The 19,077-nt window shown below is 48.5% G+C and overlaps 1 protein-coding gene across 1 annotated transcript in view; it reads right to left on the bottom strand.

Annotated features, from left to right (window-relative positions):
* Positions 1-860: 860 nt before the first annotated feature.
* The window catches only part of ALPK2 (alpha kinase 2), an 89,490-nt gene continuing 71,273 nt past the window's right edge, over positions 861-19,077 (bottom strand). Inside the window, exons 8-12 of the mRNA XM_069467964.1 lie at positions 17,635-17,909; positions 16,081-16,169; positions 13,096-13,313; positions 8,840-8,888; positions 861-1,077 (exon numbers count right to left, since the gene is read on the bottom strand). Coding sequence (XP_069324065.1) covers positions 861-1,077; positions 8,840-8,888; positions 13,096-13,313; positions 16,081-16,169; positions 17,635-17,909 — 848 coding nt within the window. The remainder of the gene's footprint in view (positions 1,078-8,839; positions 8,889-13,095; positions 13,314-16,080; positions 16,170-17,634; positions 17,910-19,077) is intronic.

The following is a 19,077-nucleotide window of genomic DNA, read 5'->3' as shown; positions in this document are numbered from 1 at the left end:
GTAGGATGGGGGCAGGGGTAGGGCCAGGATCCCTGAGAGCGGGGGAGCTCCCGCCAGGATTGGCACCCATCTGCCAGCGTCATCCACTGTGGGTCAGCCTGGGTCTAGAGAGCCCAGGTTTAAGGAGCAAAATAGAAAGTGATCGAACCTAAGTTGTAATGTAAGAATGAGGGAAAAACACAAATGTAAATATTTTGTGCTCTAGTAAAGCTATTAGAAAATTACTAAGTCCTGGGGGAATGTGAGATACGGCACAAATTCTAAAGAACAAATGTCTATGATGATATATGCATCTTACACTTTTTGTTTAAATACGAATTTAATTAAACAGAAAATTGTACTGGCTGTGTGACTAATGGTGGGAAATGGCTTTATGTTTCAGAACCCACCTCCAGCAACAAGAGCGTATTGGACGTTAGTGTGACAACTCGACGCAGTGGGGAATTTACATCGCGGCAGGACGCATCTAGAAAGCCTGAGGTTAGGAATGGTGTTGGGGGAGGGAGTTTGGCTGTGGATACACCCTGCTCAGCACCAAGTCCTTGACAACCACGTGCAAATGCACAAATAGACACACAACGTGAGGTTGGTAAAAACTCTAAACGTGTATACAAAGAATAGATTGTCTTTGAGACTGACGATTGATTCAGTCTCGCCATAAATCTGGTCACAAATCCTGTTCCAAAATCATTTCAGGGAAGACAGCAGGTGACGGGTTTAGAAGCATCCTGGAGCACGGTCAGCTGGGGGTAAAGATTGTCACACCCTCTCTGCAGGCTGTGTGTCCTCTCCGGTGTTTTCAGATGTTCACTCACAAGACCGTGTGCTGCCAGCCCTCGGTCCTTAGTTAACGAGGCACGTTAGGTTTTCTTTTCTGCTGGGGTCCCGGATTCCGTCGTCTTCACTGTTGCGGAGCTTGTCTGAACCTTGCTTTTCCCGACGCCTGGCTTCCTCTGTTTCTGGTTGCTGTTTTGAAGGGATTTGAGCCCCAGCATTTTACAATACTTGTTACACTGGTGTAGTGCTTTAAACTGATCGATGAAGGTCATGGAACAGTTGCCTTTAAATCCTTTGTACCTGTGAGTTTGGGTGGAAGGAAACAACATTTTTAAAATCAGGACACTTCACCAGTTGAAAAAGAAAAATTTTAAAGGGAAAACTAATGATGCATGAAAATATATGTATTCCTGTTTTAGGCAAGAACACCCACATGGTTGACATGCTATTATTGAGAGGAAAAAAACAAAGACCATGGACTTAAGTAAAGGCAGAGATCCACCGACATGCATGGTCAAGGTCAAGGGCCTATAATTATTAGAGTGTTCCAGGATAGATTTATGCATTGGTAGAACGGATTGTCACCTGTGTGTAAAGGGAGGGGCTCCGGGGAGCCTCCTACCCTGGATGCATCTATTAATTCCTGAAATTCCACTCCTATCTTTCATTTTTTCATGTTTGTTGCTTTATTTCTTCATTGATTGGGCACCAGACACTGCAGGGGAATTACAAGGGATTAACGAGCTCTGTGGTTTTCCCGAAGCTGCCCATCTTGCAGGGACATTATACTGTTAGGCAGTGCTGTGGAAACAGAAAATGCCATTTTCCACACTGCCTAGTGGGTTCCAAGGTTTCATAGAGGAACAATGGCGCGGGGCTTATCTGGCAGAGGGAACAGCGTGGGCAAAGGTTCAGAGGCTCGTTCTGAGCAAGAGCTGCCGCTCTGAGGAGAGAAGAGGCTGGAGGACATTTGTGAAAGGCTTCAAAGCCACGCTGTGTCATTTTCCCCGTGGGCCCGCGTTTCCCAAATACGTTCCAAGGAACAATAGTCCCACAAGGTGCTTTGAAACTCTGTGCTGTCGGTGCTGTAGGAAATGCTGTGTGATGTCTCTCCTTGCTCCTGGGACGTTCAAAATACACAGCAGCTCTTTAAAGACCCTATGAAGTCTCACATTAAAGGAACCTCCTAAACTCATTCCACTCGGGGGTTCCCCAAATTATTAGACAATGAAAATCTGGTTTTCACATAATGACTTTGTAAAGGTTACTGAGCCTTTTTAAGGGGACATTGTATCATAACCAGATCTGTGTTTTCTAGAGAAGCTGTACTCTGAGGATGTCTACAGCGTGACCTTCTTTTCTTAGGGCAGGTGGCCTTCAGCAACCAATCTCAACAAGCACCATGGACACACGGTCCAGCCCCCACCACCCTCCACTGCACCGATGGACCCTCTCAGCAGTTTGCCCTTGTTTCCCCCTTGTCCAGACAACTGCATGTCAGATCGTGGTCAAGCAACTGCTCACATGGTTCCATCTCCCTTGGAACAAAATCCAGCTCATCCGCTGCTGTACCGGCCCTCTCCGCCCTAGGTCCTCCCACTCTGCCCTTCTTCCCTACTGCTATGGCCCCTCCTCAGGCCCCCGAGTGAGCAACAGCCCGGCTGCTCCATGGAAACCAAGCCCTGGCACGGTCTTCCCTGACAGCCACCCTGGCTGGAAAAAAGCAGAACACTAAGTTTCCTCCTTCTGCAGAAAATGAGAGGCGGGCAGACACACCCCACCCATGAGTCTGGTCTCTGGGCCTGCTGGCAAGGGCGTTCTAGAATCCCTGCACATTTGCATGGGTCCTGTTCTCGCTGCTTCTGAAGGCACCCCGACATCAGGGTGATGTGAGCCCCGAGGAAGAGAGAGCAGGGAGGGACCTGGGGGATGGAGGAGAAGCCATCATCTACTATGGTCCCATTCTCAAGGTCACCTGCGTCCTGTCCCCGTGAACATGCAGGAAGCATAGAGTCCTTTCCTTGATATCTGAAGCTGAAACTGGAGTTGAGGACAAAGAGAGCTGAGGAGGAGGTGCCGGGGGTAAAAACGTTCATCAGAAAAGCAGGCAGAGATTCATCCACTGAACTTCGCCCCAGAGCTCTGGTTCCCAAAGGCCACCCCTGTATTCTCTGCACGTGGGGGCCACAGGGCAGGCAGTTGGGGCGAGGGAGCAGCACATTCTCATCATGTGTGTACAGGCAGTGTGAGGTCTATGTTCAGAAGAGCATCTGGGCCGACGTCCCGGGCAGGGGTGAGGGTGGCAAGGCCACACTGTGGGTGTCTGGCTTGGACAGCGCTGATGGCGGGGCCTTCCTCACTGACAAGCTCTGAAATCCTCAGGGTGGGAGTTCTCTCCTCCGGAACGTCACCCGACAGTCCCTCTCTCTTTGTCACCTTCCCTTCTGCCTTCAAACAGGCATCTGGCTCCCTTTAGACAGACACGCAGGGACATGCACCCCACCTCCTTTTCCTGGCTACTGTCTAGACTTTTCCTAGTCTGTTGACGAACTCACGGAGTCCATGGTGTCTGGGCAGCACATTCCCTCTCCCATCCCTGTCGCCTGCTGCCACCATCTCGTTTGGCTTAGACCTTCCTGAAGGCACTGACAACTTTTCTCCTGGACAATTCTGGTCTTCGCCCAGTCCTATCCCCCCGGCTCTCTGTGACCCCCAACCCTCCCGGCCATCCCTGCACCTTCCTCGTCTGTCTCCCTCCCGCTGGCCACCAGCCTGTGCTTCAGGGGTGAGCTCGGGTCCACCAGCCTCCTCTAGACGTTCTCTCTGCTCAGACTTGTCTCTGAAGCTGGAGGACAAATGACGATGGGCCCATCTGGGAGTCCTCAGGTCCTGGGAACAGACTGGGCAGGGGACAACTAGAACTTACCCTTGTAAGACCTCCAGGCAGAAGCCAAGAGGCTGCCAAGCAGCCCCTCCGTGGAGGGAGCGTGTTCTGCCTGGCTGTGTTGGGCCTGGGAGACTCCCACACACACTGAGAGCTGTAGCAGGGGCAGCCTCGCCACAACTGTGGAAATGACCACTTCGTGGGCCTCCAGACTTCCTCGATGGCAAACACTGGCCAAATAAATCAGCCAAATGACTCTACTGTAGAATGTCTTGATCAGATTAAAATGGGATGCAGGCTGCCCTTCAGGATGGGTGACAATTGCAGCAACCTGGGAAAATAGATACTTGGGGTAGGAAAGTAAGCGCCGTTCTCGGGTCCATTATGCCCCTGAGACTGGCCCCCTGATTCCTGGCACTAGGTAGCCAGTCCAGATGTTTGGTGTCCCACAGTGACACGGACCCTGCTGTGAGACACACCTAGAAGATGTCAGGAAATTCTGTTCCAAGGTCCCTCTGTTGCACCCCCTCATGCATTGCTTTAAATAGTCTGGCTGGAGTCACCGCACACACACACACACACACACACACACACACACGCCTGTTCTCCAGGGTGTTTCTTGAAGAGTAGATTCCATTTCTTCCCACGTACAAGTTAGTTTTGGTCCTTCCTCTCCCAGGATGCTGGTGTCTTGACTTGTGACTGGGCGAAGCGTCCCCGGTGGCTGCTGTGCCCTCTATCTGCCTGTGGTCACTGGGGGCACAGCCCCTCTTTTGGAACTCAGCTTGGCCAAATGCAGGATTCTATTTTGATCTTTCCTCTTTTTCATGGCTTGGGGGACCAGAGCTGGGCACGCAGAGGCCAACGGAACCTGCTTTCTCAAGGCCACTGTCCTGCTATGTGTCTGCCTTGACACATGGTCTCTTATCACCTCCCATTTGCCCCTTCGCAGGGAACAAGTCATTCAGCCTTCTGTCAGGGTCTCCTGAATTTGGCTTCCACGTCAGGGATGCCTGGCACGTGCCACCTCCTCATTCCAGCTTCCAAGGTAGAAAGACGCCACGCTGGCCGCCACACCGAGGGGAGTCCTTTGTGGCTATTCATACCCATCTTTCATTTCGGTCCAGTGCTTGCTGACTGGGAAGAAATCTGCTCGTGGCACTTCTCTTTTTTCTACATCAATCCGGCAATACTAGATTGGCTTTTTGGGGAGACTACGGAGGAAAAAGTGTTGGCTCTGGTGCCCTCTGGTGGCTGAATCGCAGGCCCTCCGCCTCCCCCAGGACCTGCCCGCGGGCTGGAGGGGACCAGGGTTTGCAGGGCCCACGGCAACTCTGCTCCCCCCGCACGCCTGGCTTTAGATTGGTTTGGGGTGAATAGGTTCAATTTCCAAATCTCTAGTTATGAAATTAGGCATTTTCCCTTGTCTCCTTCAGACAACTCTAAATGGCTGAGCAATTTCAAATCAGAAATGTGTTCGTGGGTCCAGTTATTCTCTTGGGTCTGCCTAGAAAATGGATTACTGGATGTCAAGACAATCGTGTTTGCCATACTTTATAACTTGAAATTTTCGTACTCGACATTTGCCTAGAGATTAAGGGTACCGAGGTACAGGGGATGGATTTCCAGACATAGTCCTATCGCGGGCTCCCCAAAAGAATATGAAATACTTCTGTTTTAAGGATCATACTGCCAAGTAAAGCCAAATTAAAATGAAAAAGTCATGACAGTTCCCTGTTTCTTTTTAAGATTATAGTAACTATTTTCCCCCAAATAGTATCACAACCTCTGACTTCGTTAAACAAGGGAGCAAGACGAGTCACATCCCTGGGGTGTCGGCAGCTGTATAATGGTCCAGATGGAGACAGAAGGGAATATTTTCTGTAACAGACACACAGGACACTGCTTCTTATCATGCGCTTCTGCGCAGCTGAGCGCTGCCTGGCACCAGCCTTCCACAGAACTCGAACTCACGACTTTCCCTTTTCGTCACAAATGAACTAGGCTCCCTCGTGGGTGCTTGCGAAGAACAAAGACAACTGTGTTCAACCAACCCTTGGTTCTCCACCCCCTCGCCTGCTCTCTCCAGAATCCCCCTGCAGTCTGCGATGCTCTCCTTCCTTTCTTCCCACCTGGACTCAACTCTTCCAGTCTGCAAAGTGCCTTTGAACTTGAACCCTTTCCAAGTCTGTCGCCATTGTTCCGCTCCCTTTTGCAGCTTTGCTGTTCACTGGAGAGTTTCTTCGATGGAACCTCACCTCCCAGCATGGAGGATCTGCCTCTGTAGCTCGCGGTGCTGGCCTGAGCCCCTGACTTCAAGCAGTAAGGACTTCCTGACTCCTGCCTGCATGCAGGCTGCCCCGTGCCCCATACCTCCTTCTCACCCATGAAGTGAGAAGATTGGACACAGTGGTTGGTCTTCATTCCAGAGCAGAGGGGTCCCAGGAGCCTTGAAAGAGGCCTCTCACCACGCCTTAGCCTCTGATTGGAGTTCCCCCTTTTATCGGTTTTTCAAACTGCGATTCTAAGATATATTTCTTCAGGGAAAAATATGTTGCTTAAAAGATAAAGTTTAAAGAAAAGTTTTAAAAAAAGAAAAAACAATGGACAAGAAGATCAATATCCCTTCCAAAGCTCTCAAACGCTTTGAAATTCCCTCTTGTCCCAGCTCCTGCCCCCGGCCTGTCCTTGGGTGGGAAGGCAGTGAGTAAGTAACACTTTACAGACAGCATTTTGCTCTGGGCTCCAGCCATCAGCTCTTCTAATGGGTGTTGGGCAGCTGTCCCAGGCCAGATAAGTCACATTAAAGCTGAGAACAAAACCAAAGGGTTGGATTTCTTTTTAAATTAGGAGAAAAAAATATGTGCCATTTGACGCTCCCAGTTGGTCTGGGTTCCTGGAAGCTGTTGATGTGCTTTTAGAAGATGTCTTAGATAATCATGCTCTTAAGCCCACTTAGTTTTTGGAACTTCCTGGGCAGGTTTCTTCTTTGTTTTGGTAGAGAGTTGATCTAAACAACAGCATGAAATATTCCTGCTCTGGTGTCAGGCTGAGACTTGGGGAGGGAAAGGGAACGAACGTTTATCTAGCTCACACCAAGCTTCAGGGACTACATGTAGATTCACCGGGGACCCTCAGGGCAAGCCCGAGTGTCCCCATTCTGTGCATCACTGGCTTCAAGAACTTAAAGTCGCATCCCACAGTCACCCAGCTGGTACGATGAGAAGCCAGGATTCAAACCAGGTCTGGTGATGTCTGCATTTGCAATGTCCTGCAGGGTACACGGAGTCTGGAGAGGGAGGCTCCGTTTGGGAAGTCCTTCTGGAGTCCAGAGGCCCTCATAAATAGGGCACCATCTAATTTGTCTTCTACATGGGGACACTTGTCCAGGGCAATTGCTAAACTGGATGAGATGTGAGGACATCAGACGTAAGCTGGTACTACCCCAGGGAAACTGGGATACACAGACATCCTTCTCACCCGGGCGGCTAGACAAACCCCCAAGACACCGAGAAGCAAGGCTACCACCAGGAGAAACAGAAGCAAGAGGCACGGCTGGGATTTGAATCAAGCTTCCCTCTAAAATCCCCGTCCATACCTCGCCACGACAGCACAGCCCCGCCCAGTGCGCTCTTTTCACAAGGCCAAGGCTGTACCAACCTCCCTGACACATACAGCAGTCAGGGCTCTGCTCAGCACTGTGGGAGAAGCCCTGAGATAGTTCCAACATAGAACTTTATTGTCCCCGAGCCACAGCAGAGAAAATATCCAAGTTGCACCTTGGTTCCAAAACCAAAGTGGAAGCTTTGTACAATCAGTGAGAACTTCACGCATCAGACCTATCCGTCTGGAGGTTACAAGAAGGAGTGACCCCTTTCCACTTGTTTCAACTCCCTCCACTTCTCTCTGTCCTTCCTTAAAGCTGACAATTAGCATGTTTGTTAGAGCACTGCTGATGCGGAAACAACCAGAAAGCTTAAATGGGAAGCAAGCACCCCATGACCTCTTCTAAGTCCCCCACACTCAGGGCCACTGTCCACCTGCCCTGACTGCCACAGGACAGAACCAGACTACTTGGGACAGCCCAGAGCCTGCTGAAAAATGTCACACTAGCCAATGCTGAGCCTGCTTACCCTGCCTCATCCACTCCTTCCTGAAGAAACCACAGCAAAGGACCTCGCTCACGTTCTCCTTTCGCTTCCTCTGTCTCTTGGCTGACCTGGCGCCACCCACGTGGCCCCTAGTGGCGTGGCGCACCCCCTCCTCTCGGGATCTGTAACAAACTTATCTTTTCATTGGTAATTGTCTCCCCAACTGTTGGCCTTACCATCCCTAATAATAATAGCGCCTACATTTTAATACAGAAGTCATCCCCTCCAGAAGCCACGTGCCCTCTTTCCCTCCTCAGTACAGATGGCTTCAGTATGCGGAAAAGGCGGAGGTGGGCAGGGGCAATGGCAGCGCCAGCACCGAATTTCGTTTGCACCAAGAACCACAAATGGCTGCTTCCTCCTCAGTGGGGATCAGTAAAGAAGTGAGAAGGGCAGTTTGTAAAAAAGATACCCCAGTAAAAAGTTTTCATCCCGTCATTTTGGTGCCCCTCACACGGAGAAAAACAACAACCTAAATTAGAAAAATAAAGCCATCGACGACAACGACACGTAACTAATCACAGCTCTGTGACAGCCGTTTGCTCCTGTAATTATCGTCATGGGAGTCTGTGAGCTGCCCAACGTACTTTTTGGGGAAAAATAAATTTAAAATATACAAATTGAATTCACTGCACTCAATTGCAAAAAAAAAATACATATTTTTCAAAGAAGCTCTTAAGAGTGAAGATGTTAAATGTAGAAGAATGAAATATTCCTGGTTAAAAGTCATCCCAGTAATGCTGGTGTTCACCCCAATGGCACTCCTGTTAGTAATTAATCTTGAAATGCATTTGCAAGAGTTCTTGTTTGTTTCAAAGTTAGGAAACAAATGCGTTCTCCTGCAAGAACAAAGTCCATAAATATTTTATGTAAGCAAGAGAAATGAATTGAATTCATCCCAAGAACATTTATCACCCGGAGTCAGGACAAGAAATTCGCCCTGCACACCTCAGCCTGACAGCGTCTGCCCGCGAGGTGTCTGGAAGGCCATTGTGAAATGACAAGCACTCCATTTGTTTCTACTCACCCTTTGGCCAGCGTTGCTATGCCAACGTCAGTTAACTTCATGCCTACACCTACAGGGAGAGAGAGCAAAGATGGCGTTTGTGTTACTCAGGGCTCCCCCGTGAGCTCTCTCCCCGGAAACGCGCCCGTTTCAGCTTAGGTCTGGCCCCCCAGTCATCAGTGACAGAGGAAACCCTTACGCCGTGGAAAGAGGGGTGGGCACGGGCTGGGTGGTCAACGTCAACAGTGCGAAAGTTCCAGGCAGCGTTTGTTCAGTTCAAAGCCACACTCCAGACATGTGATTTCCCATTTCCATAGAGTTTTCCCATCCAGGACAGATTTTCTCGGTCAGCGTTAGACCCAGGGAGCTTGAGTTATATGTAGACTTTGAACAGTGGCCGGGGACGCTGACATTTGGAACCCATTGTCTGACCCTTTGACACTCCCATTAAACCAGGGTGGGAGGGGAGGCTACCAAACCCAAATGATGAAACAGCTATCTGAGCTTCCCACTCTGGTACAGCAAAGAGCCACGGGCGTTGCCAAGCACGGAGGAGCCTTTCTGCGGTGCCTTCCCAGCAGGAGCGGCTGGGAGGGGGGCCAGGGAACTGCTGTCTTCCACCATAAAGGAGGACAAGAACAGCCATCCCCTCGTGCAGTAGGCAACAGCCACCCTCTCTCGCTCTACCGCCAACCTCAGCCCACATCCTCAACCTCTCCCAGGAGGTAACAGCACCTCCCTCGTGCCCAGAGTGCAGGTGGCCTGTAGGCCTTTCCAGAATCTCTGTGCCCCGACCAGGTACCAATTCTATTCCTGTCTCCCAAGGGTGGTGGCTCTGGGCACTTGCTGCAACTTAGTGGGCCTCTGCTAAGACCTTACCTGTGCAATCTAGCAATGACTTTCATCACAGGGCATGTGAGTGTGTCTGCACCTGCCGGACACCAGGCCTGCGTCTCGCCTCCTCCTCTCTTGCCCCTGACACTTGTGCTACACGGGCTGGGCTCTGAGCTCTGGTGTTCCCCGCCTCCAGCAGGTGCCCTGCCCACAGAGGGCCCTGGCAGCCTAGAAACCGGTCTAGGCTATGGGAGAAGGAACCAGCTTCCCTCCAAAGCCAAGCATGTCATCAGATCTGATGACAACTTAGTATTCCAGGGTTCCCCGTCCCTGTGAGCACTGTTTTCTGAGGCCCAGGAGAGGCATGCTGAAGGGTTAATGCTCTGATTCAGCAGTGTCTGCCCAGAACACGGCAAAAAATACAGGACATGCTGCTATTCAGTGTGGCTAGTGAGACGGAAGCGACGAGGCCTGCCTTTGTACCGTGCACCTGTGAGCTAAATTAGACGCGGCGCTCTGGGAGAGCCAGTGAACATTCTGAAAGCCTCTTTCACAGTTGCTAACTAATTCATCTAATTCTTTCAAAGCTGCTAACAACTCGGACATATGTAGAAATGTTTCCCATAGCTTTTATTGCAGAGATTATGCTTTTTAAAAAACCCTATCAAATTGCAAAAGCCTTCTTCAGACATCCTGTTTCATGGAAAGTCGTATTTAAAAGTCATAGCTCTAAGCTGCACAGAAGTCCAGTTTTTAAAAGTCATTTGGCCAAAGGTTTTTGAACTTGGAAAATTGCTTTCCCTTGTTTCTTACGATTGCCAGCTGGCATTTACAGTGAGAAAGAGAGAATATATTTTTTTAAAAAAAAAAACTTCTCTCTGTTTAGCAATTTGCCAGCATTTCAACCAAGGTTATTAAGAGTCTTTAGAGGATAATAATTTAAGTTCTAGTGTGCAGCTGTCAAACTGAGGTGGGGATGATATTAATAGTAATCCACAGGTTGTTTCTGATGGAAGGATGGAAAGAGGCAGCATTAGAATTCGTTCTCCAGAATTCGAGTTCTTGAGTGTTTTGGGTGACAGCTTCTTGGAAACCCTGGTATTCTCACCAGTGTGCGGGTCTTAGGTCCAAAGCACAGGTTGCTCTTTTACCCCACAAACCTGCAGGACCGGGCACAATCCTGTAAAGGAGCCAACACAACCAGGGAGGGGATAACTTTTAAGAGTCTGAGAATGTGGCAGTTGAGTTGGGGTTTGTTTTTGTTTTAATTCTAATTCCAGCATCTCAGCAAAATTATAAAAAGTAGAGATTGCTTAAAGAATGGATGTACTATCTCACGCCACACTGACAACGAAAAGATTTTTCCCAACAGAAGAGAGTAAACAAACATTGTTATAAAACACTGTACCGACACATTAAACCACACATGTCATTTCCAGAGAGATGTAATAGTCCACTGCAGGGGTTTACTGGTGCCTGGAAGCTAAGCTGGCTGTGCATGAACCTCCGGGGTGTTGCTTTTCGGTAGAAAAACTATATTTAATACAAAATTAATTCTGAAGGAGAAAAGATGGGGGAAACACAACAATTGCATAGCCAGAATTTAAACAGAATAAATAAATAGAATAGTTTCTAAGAGCAAAATTTGTGGGCGGGGGGGAGCGAAGTCTCTACAAAGAGTGAGCATGTATGTCTGCCTTCAGTTTGGAGATTACACCTGCAAGACTGTAATGTTGCATTTCCCAGCCGGCCTGTGAGGGATCCCTCAGAGGGCTCAGGAGGAGGAACGGCAGACACACCGGAGCCGTCTGACATCAAGAGACTCTTGGAAAGGCCAGGAAGGAAATCTCTTGCAAATGTGTTAAATTGTGGGTAAGTGGAAAGAGCTTGGGCTCCAGAGTCAAAAAATGTGGCTTGGAGTCTTGGACCCCTCGACTGACTAGCTGAGTGACAGCAGGCAATTCAATCACTGTCTCCAGGCCTTAGTTTTCTCATCTTACAAAATGGGGATCACAATATCTTCTTTGCAGGGCTATGATGAAGATTAAACCAAGCTAATAGGAAAATATGAGTGCATACAAAAACTGGTGAAATCCAAGTAAAGTCTGTGGTCAATTTAATGACATTGTGCCAGTGTCAATCTCTTGATTTTGATAATGTGCTATAGTTATGTGAGATGTCACCGTTAGGTGAAGCTGGGTGAAGTGTACATTTTTGCAAAGACTTGTGAGTAATTTGAAATAATTATTTCAAAATAGGGGTTTTACAAAAAGGGGAACATTTATTATCTGGCGATACTGCAGTAAATGTTGTACTATCTCATTTAATCCTGACAACATCCCTGTGTGGAAATTACTGAAACAGAGAGGGACGTGCTTTGCCCGGAGGGGACCAGCCCGGACGTGACAGTGCAGGGAGCAGAACTGAGAAGCGCTCTTGCTCTTCAGCACCACACAGTCGCTAGAGCTAGGGATCTTTGTCCGGGACAATGTCTGATGTTTAGTAGGTATATAATAATATAGTTCAGATTTTTCTTAACAGCATTATTATTTGGAAAGAAAAAGGCATAGGGAACCCGCTGTGGTGGAGGCTGCTGGTGCCTTACCTGTTGCCCTCACCCTAACCATTTCTGTGCACACTGGGTCCCCTCCAGGTGCCACCACCTGCCCGAGGACTTTCTCTGATCATGTTTTGCCCAGTTTAGCTTGCCCCTGTGACAGGTGACAAGTGCAGGGGAGTTAATGCCACCACCAGGAGAAGGCTTCAGCTGGTGATCCTGGTAGCTGGTGTATAACAGCCCCCTCCCTCACTGAGAAGTGTGTCTACACAGGCTCCAGTGGCCCACTGTGTAATAACACACTCTGTGGCTGCCTTCTGTTCCCTGACCGCACATCTCCACTCCTCTACTGGTGTGTCCTGGGATTCCCTTCCACGCACGCTATTTGTACATGAAGACTTGTCTTGGATCTGTCTCGGGGGGAACTCTAATTGTGAGCCCCCCACACTTCATGCAAGAAATGGTATTCCTAAAAAATTTCTGTATATATTGAAAACACACTGAACGTTCAGCAGAGGAGCTTAAAATCTAAAGCACTCTAAAGACCCTTTCACCTATTAAAAATGAAATACTACATCTTGATTTATCTTTTGGTACATCTGGATTTTCATGTATATTTCTGAGTTTGTGCCTATTGAGGATGTAACAATAAAGTCAATCTCTGTTCACCTGCTGTCGTGACAAGGCATGTTGGCATGAATTATTAAAATGACCATCTGGCTGGTCATTTCAGGCTCCTTTGTGAAACCTTGTTTCTGATGAGAGATTAGGAACATCTTCTGAAGGTCAAGGTGCTTGAAGGTGCCCAGCAGACCTCTCCTTCCCCTCCCCCCCCAGGAACATCCCAGGCCCACAGTGTCCCTGGAGCCCAGGTCAAGCTCCTCACCCTGCATGTCCGTGACCAGGAGGCAGCCGCTTGTCTTCTGGTAGACCCAGTGCTGGAAGGTACAACATTTCTGGCCAGCTTCTGATTCTCTCCTCAAGAAGTTTATTTCCTTCCCATCCCGGATGGAATACTTCACAAATTCTCCAATCAGCTCCTCCTCCACTGTTGCATAAGGGATGTTGTTCTCAGGCCGATGGATGAGAAAAATAGGAATGATCCTGGCAGGAGAGAGAACACAGGTGCACAGGCTCTCAGGGAGGAAGGGAGGAAGGAAGCCTTCTACCTGGAGCCCTGTGGAGCTGCAGAATTAATCTCCACGTCCCATTAGGTTTAAAGATTCTCTCAATGACTATCCCATGAGTAAGAGGATATGTTTCTGTTTTTTATTTGTTCTTAAAAATTCCTCCTTGGGATGGAGTTTAATTGCCTGTGTAGAAGTAAACATCTTTATTATAGTCATATCTTAATGATCCATTGGTCAATGACTATAATCCACCTATCCATCCATCCTTCCACCTATCCACCCGTCTGTGTGTTCATCCTTCCTTCTTTCCTGGTTTCCTTTCTTCCGTCCACTCATCCATCCGTTTATCCTTCTTTCTTTTCATTCAGCCAATGAATATTACTCAGTGGCCTCTGTGTGTCAGAGGCTCTTCCAGATGTGATTCCCTGAAACAGCAGTAAAGAAAACAAAGCTCTGCTCTCCTGGGTCTTACGTTTAAATGAAGGAGACAGATGATAAGCACGCGGGGGTGTGGTGCTCAGCGCGGGTGGAAAGATCAAGCGGTGAACAGGAGATGGGGTGGGGGAGGGGCTGCGGTTCTATTTAGTGGGTCCGAGAAGTCCTTGCTAACGAGGAAAGAACATCTGAGCCTGTAGGGAGTGAGTGGGGAGCCACGAGGACATCTGTGGCAAGGGCGGTCCAGGTAGGAGGAATAGCAAGTCATGCCAGAGTCATTTGAAGCATTGTTTCTAGTTTTAAAATAGAAGCTCTTTGTGTCCCATTAAAGAAATTTCAAGTATCAGCCGGATGGGAGTGGGCATGTTTGGGGCTGTGGGCCTTTGCCTGCACCCCTGTAACCCGCCCGGTCACCAAGCCTCCTTTGTCATTCTTTGTCACTTTTGCAGGATTCGGGGCATCCTGGTTTCCTCCTGAGGATCCTCTCTCTGAGGACCCCTTCTGCCCACTGACCCTCGGAGCACAAAGGCTCTCAGCTTGCCTGGGTTCTTATTAATTTTGCAGCCCTGGGGGGTAAAATAATGCAGAAACTAGGGCTGGGCATTATTCAGGTTCTTAATGAGGCCCGCCTCTGCCCAGTGGGACGCCATTTGCATAGACAATGTGACTGTATTGATATTCATGAATTCAAAAATAGAAGCTACCCTAGCAGCCAGTGTTTTCTTTCTAAGACCCCACAAGCTCCACAAAAGAGAACTTCTCCAGGCCTGCTTCAGTGTCTGGAAATAAACATGGGGGTTGATCCAGGGGGCTCTCTCTGTTCTCTGCAGACACGTGGGCTTTCAGAGAAGGCTGGGAATGTGCAGGGCAGCTGTGTGTGTGTGTGTGTGTGTGTGTGTTCTGGCTGTGGGATCCTCTGAACATGCAGCCCGGCCCAGATGCCCTTCTGAGGACCCTACCCCTCCATAGACTGCCATCATTTGTGTGGTCACAAATTCTCCCCTTGCAAGCCAGGGAAAAGTGTTTGAAATACAAAAACGTCCTAATCTACCTCGAGGACAGTGACCTACTTACTGTGACTGCAATGAAGCTTATTTATCAGTCCCTGCATCCGTCACTTGCACAGGCCCTTTCCAAGTCCCGAGATCAATCTCGATGCTCAGAATTTTGTGTTCTTTTCCTTAGAAAGGGCTCCAAATTATGTGAGAGTCAAGCCACACAAAGCTTGGGTCTGTCCCTGCGATAAGCCCCCAGGCTCTGTGTGTAGTGGGATTGATTAGTGGGTTCAATCTTTTCTTCCCTCAAGGAAGAAGTTAAGAGGATGGAGACTGGGAAGAGGAGCAGTTGACAAAGCACACAGGCCGACTTCTGAGAATGTGACACCCTAACTCGGTCCAAATGGCTGGCTCAGTGTAGTTCACCGAAAAGCAACTGTAAGTGCTTTTTCTTTGCATTACACTAATTTTTCTTGATGTTGCTGAGAAGTATTTGTGTATTAAATAAGTATGTGAAGCATTTCTTGACAAAGAGCAGAACGTATTAGATTTTATACATGGTCTGCCCAGTGTGCCACCTAAGGGAAAGTATTTTCCCCATTTTGGAGTTAACAGGGGCAATGCAGACAAGAATTCCTTCCTTCCTTCCTCTCCTAGTTCTTACTAATAGATAAGCAGCTGCTCTGTCTGAAATTTCCAACGTGCACTGACAAAGCCCTTTCTTTGTCCACGTAAGCATGCAAATATGCTCTCAGCCAGACAAACAGAACCATAAACACAAGCTCCAGACTCCCAGAAATTTGCTGGGGCCAATAAATATTTAGGCAATGAGTGGATGAAAGTGATCAGTGTAATTTAGCTCTAGAGGATTCCAGGAAGTGGGTACTACGTTACCATGTTCCTGGTCACCCGACCCACTCTTCCCTGGCAATTGCCACATCTTTTTTTCTTCATAGAACTAATTGTATTGTGATATTCTCTTATATTTGCTTCTTGTTTAGACAATATAATATCCATGAGAGTAGATACCTTTTCTATTTAACATGGTAGATTCATTTATTGAATGAATTAATCCATATGCTCACCCATCCATACATACATTTATTTAAAGACTATTTATCACATATCCCTCTGCAAACCTCTGGGGAGCCAGCAAGGAGCAGAGGAGAGCCAGGTGAGCCCTCGTGGAACTTACAGATGGACAGACCCCCAGAAACACTTGTCCTGGCCCTCCTCACACTCTCATCCCTCCAGGTCCCCAAGTCCCCAGCAAGTCAGGGAGGAAACACAAGACAGAGTAAACACACTTACTCGGGCACTTCTCCGAAGCCCTCCAGAGGCTGCGCTTCAGCCGCGTAGATCTTGGCGTAGTATCGGGCGGTGTTTTGAACGTAGCATTCCTGTATCATCCAAACACACGGGAAATGCAAGTGATCAGAAGAAAGTCAGACAGTGCGTTGCCTGGGAAGACTGTTTGGGAGATTTCCCAATACAGGTCAAGCCAATGGATTCCCCAACCCACCGCCTTGTTGGGTCACAGGAGCAATAATCATTGCCACCTAGAGTTGGCCACTTACAGAGGAGCTCTGAGACGTGAAGGAATTATCCAGGGGAGGGTCAAGTGGTCTCCAGGGTCAGGTGTCCCTGAACTGTACATAACACTTCTAGAATCAGCATGGCTGAAATTCACCCCCGAGGTTAGGGCACGGGCCCCTCATGGCTACGTCAGGTAACACTCGGGGCCCTGCTGGGTTTCCTGAGAGGTCTCCCATCGTGATTCCTTCTCCAAGGTGTAATTGGAATAATAAATGATGAACACCTTGACAAGGTTTCTGGCTTGGGAAAAGCTAAGTAGATTCTGCTTCCTACTCTGCAGGGCCTACCTGGGTGGGATTCTGGATGGGAGAATTTCCAGGACTGGGTCATACCTGAGGTAGAAGGAATACTCAGGGAAAGAAAAAAGAAAGACGGTTATATCTGGAGGAGAAAGGAATGCAATTGGCAAAACTCTAGACTTTGAGCAGGGCACAAAGTCCTACATAACACTGCCACAGGACCGTGATGCTTAGTGCTTGACGGTATCCCAGAGGTTCATCTATGTTTAACCTATTAATACTAAAGGTAAAAATTTTAAAAGAGCAGGTAGCTTGTGAAAAAACTTGACCCAACTCTCCTGATGGCCTCACCAACGCTGGTGTCAAGAGTGAAATACACACATCCAGTGGGGATGGGGGAGGGTGAGGAGCTAACGCACCCACCTCTCCCTTCGCACCTCTGGCATTCTGTGACTCAATAGCACAGAGCGGGGAACCTTAGCTGGGGACCTGGGTCCATCTGTCTTCATCATTTGACATTAAGCCAAACTCAGGAAGGCAGGAAACAAGACAAACGCTGACCCTTCTGAATATACTCCACCCTGCCTCCCCTCCAGAAAACAAACCAAAACACTCCAGAAACTCGTGCTGATTTTATCTGTCCTTGGGGATCCTTGGGGACCCTGGCATCCAGTGTAGCTTAAACCCCCCACTTTCTACATCATCCTACATGCAGGTAGATTCAGCCCCCTCAGGGGTCTCATTGGGCTTCTCAGGAAAAAAAATGATTACGTCTGGGCTCAGACCTGGAGAGGCGTCCCCAGGCATTGGCAGAGCATCAGTTAGCTGGCACGAGGCCAGGAAATCGCTCCTGAGAACTAAGAAGTGATTTTCCACATTCATCCTTATTCCAGGGGCACCCTGATAACCACAGCCCAAAAGAAGGGAAACACCCTTTTGGGGGCACTCCCACCAATTCTGAGTCAGATTTTCATCTCACGTTACCACGAGTCGCCCTCACACCAGAAGTGACACCTTTAGAGGGACCCACCTGGGTGGCGAGTTTGTAGTTCCTCTGGACGAGCTCTTCGTTGTTCCTGGTCCCATAGGCCACGGCGTTGTGCACCTTGAGCACGCAGGCGTGGCCAGGCTTGAAGACAGGCGTGAGTCCCCGCATCACCTTGCTGCGGAAGGCTTTGCGGTGGACCCCTTCTCCGAAGTGCAGCTCCTCTGTGGCGATCTGGCCCCGCAGGCGGCCCCCGAAGTACCTGTCGTTGAGGAAGTCTTCTTTGAAGATGAGCTGGCTGAATTCAATCTCTTCACATCCTGAAACACAGCACAGCTTTGGCTGGACAGAATATCCCCCCCGCCCTGCTCCTTGGCTAACGCCACACGGGGAGAGTTGCCACACAGGGGCGGTGACAATGCCCACCTGCAGAACCAAGAGGGACAAGCCACAGTGAACTCCCGACAGAGGCACAGCTAACAGAAGAGGTGGGTGGGGTGGTGAGGAGGAGACGGGTCCCTGAATGGGGTTGTGGGAAAATCAGTTTGAGGCCTCAATGGATCAGGCTTTGGAGCAAAACTGAGAGACTAGGGAAAGAATTCTAGAGAGATCTGGAAAATATAAGCAGAACCATGCATGGTAACAAAAAGCAAGTTATTAATTAATAAATGGGTAAAGTGCAGGAGAAGGAGGAAAGACCAATGATCTGTTAGTATTGTAGCGACCTTTTTTTCATTGCCTCTCTGAAGCCTTTTTAGGTAATGTTTTTCTAATTGCACCCCTAGGAAATTTTGATACCACAGATACGCTATATATCTGTTTACACACCAAATGTTTATCTCTGTGCTTTAGACACAAAAAGAGTAAGATTTTTTTTTTTTTTTTGCCTCCCAAGAACCAATTTTGTCCCTCTTGGGGGCAATACCACCTCCATTGAGAAGCATGTGATAGATACAAGAAACAAGTAGGCAATAAACAAAACAAAACAAAAAGTAAAAGGAATTGTCTTTGAAGAGAAATTGAAAAAAAGCTAGAATTGTTTTGGATCTATCAGTTAAAAAAAAAAAAGTAGAATTATTTTCTGAGTTTTCTAGCAGCTGTTTTTTGTTTTTTTGTTTTGAGACAGAGTCTTGCTCTGTCACCCTGGGTAGAGTGCAGTGGTGTCAGCCTAGCTCACAGCAACCTCAAACTCCTGGGCTCAAGAGATCCTCCTGCCTCAGCCTCCTGAGTAGCTGGGACTCTATTTTTAGTAGAGACAGAGTCTTGCTCTTGCTCAGGCTGGTCTCGAGCTCCTGAGCTCCAGCCATCCTCTCCTCGGCCTCCCAGAGTGCTGGAATTACAGGCACAAGCCACCAAGCCTGGCCTGTTTTTTTCAGAGTTGATTTGACACGTGTTTTAGATGGCAATGAATTCAATCAAGATGTTCCACTTTAAATTGGAGATGATCGAATAAGACTTCTGATTCACTGAGACAAGAAAATAAGATGG

The sequence above is a fragment of the Eulemur rufifrons genome, chromosome 5 (assembly GCF_041146395.1).
Source record: "Eulemur rufifrons isolate Redbay chromosome 5, OSU_ERuf_1, whole genome shotgun sequence".
Classification (NCBI taxonomy): Eukaryota; Metazoa; Chordata; class Mammalia; order Primates; family Lemuridae; genus Eulemur; species Eulemur rufifrons.
This window is presented reverse-complemented; position numbering and strand designations above follow the sequence as displayed.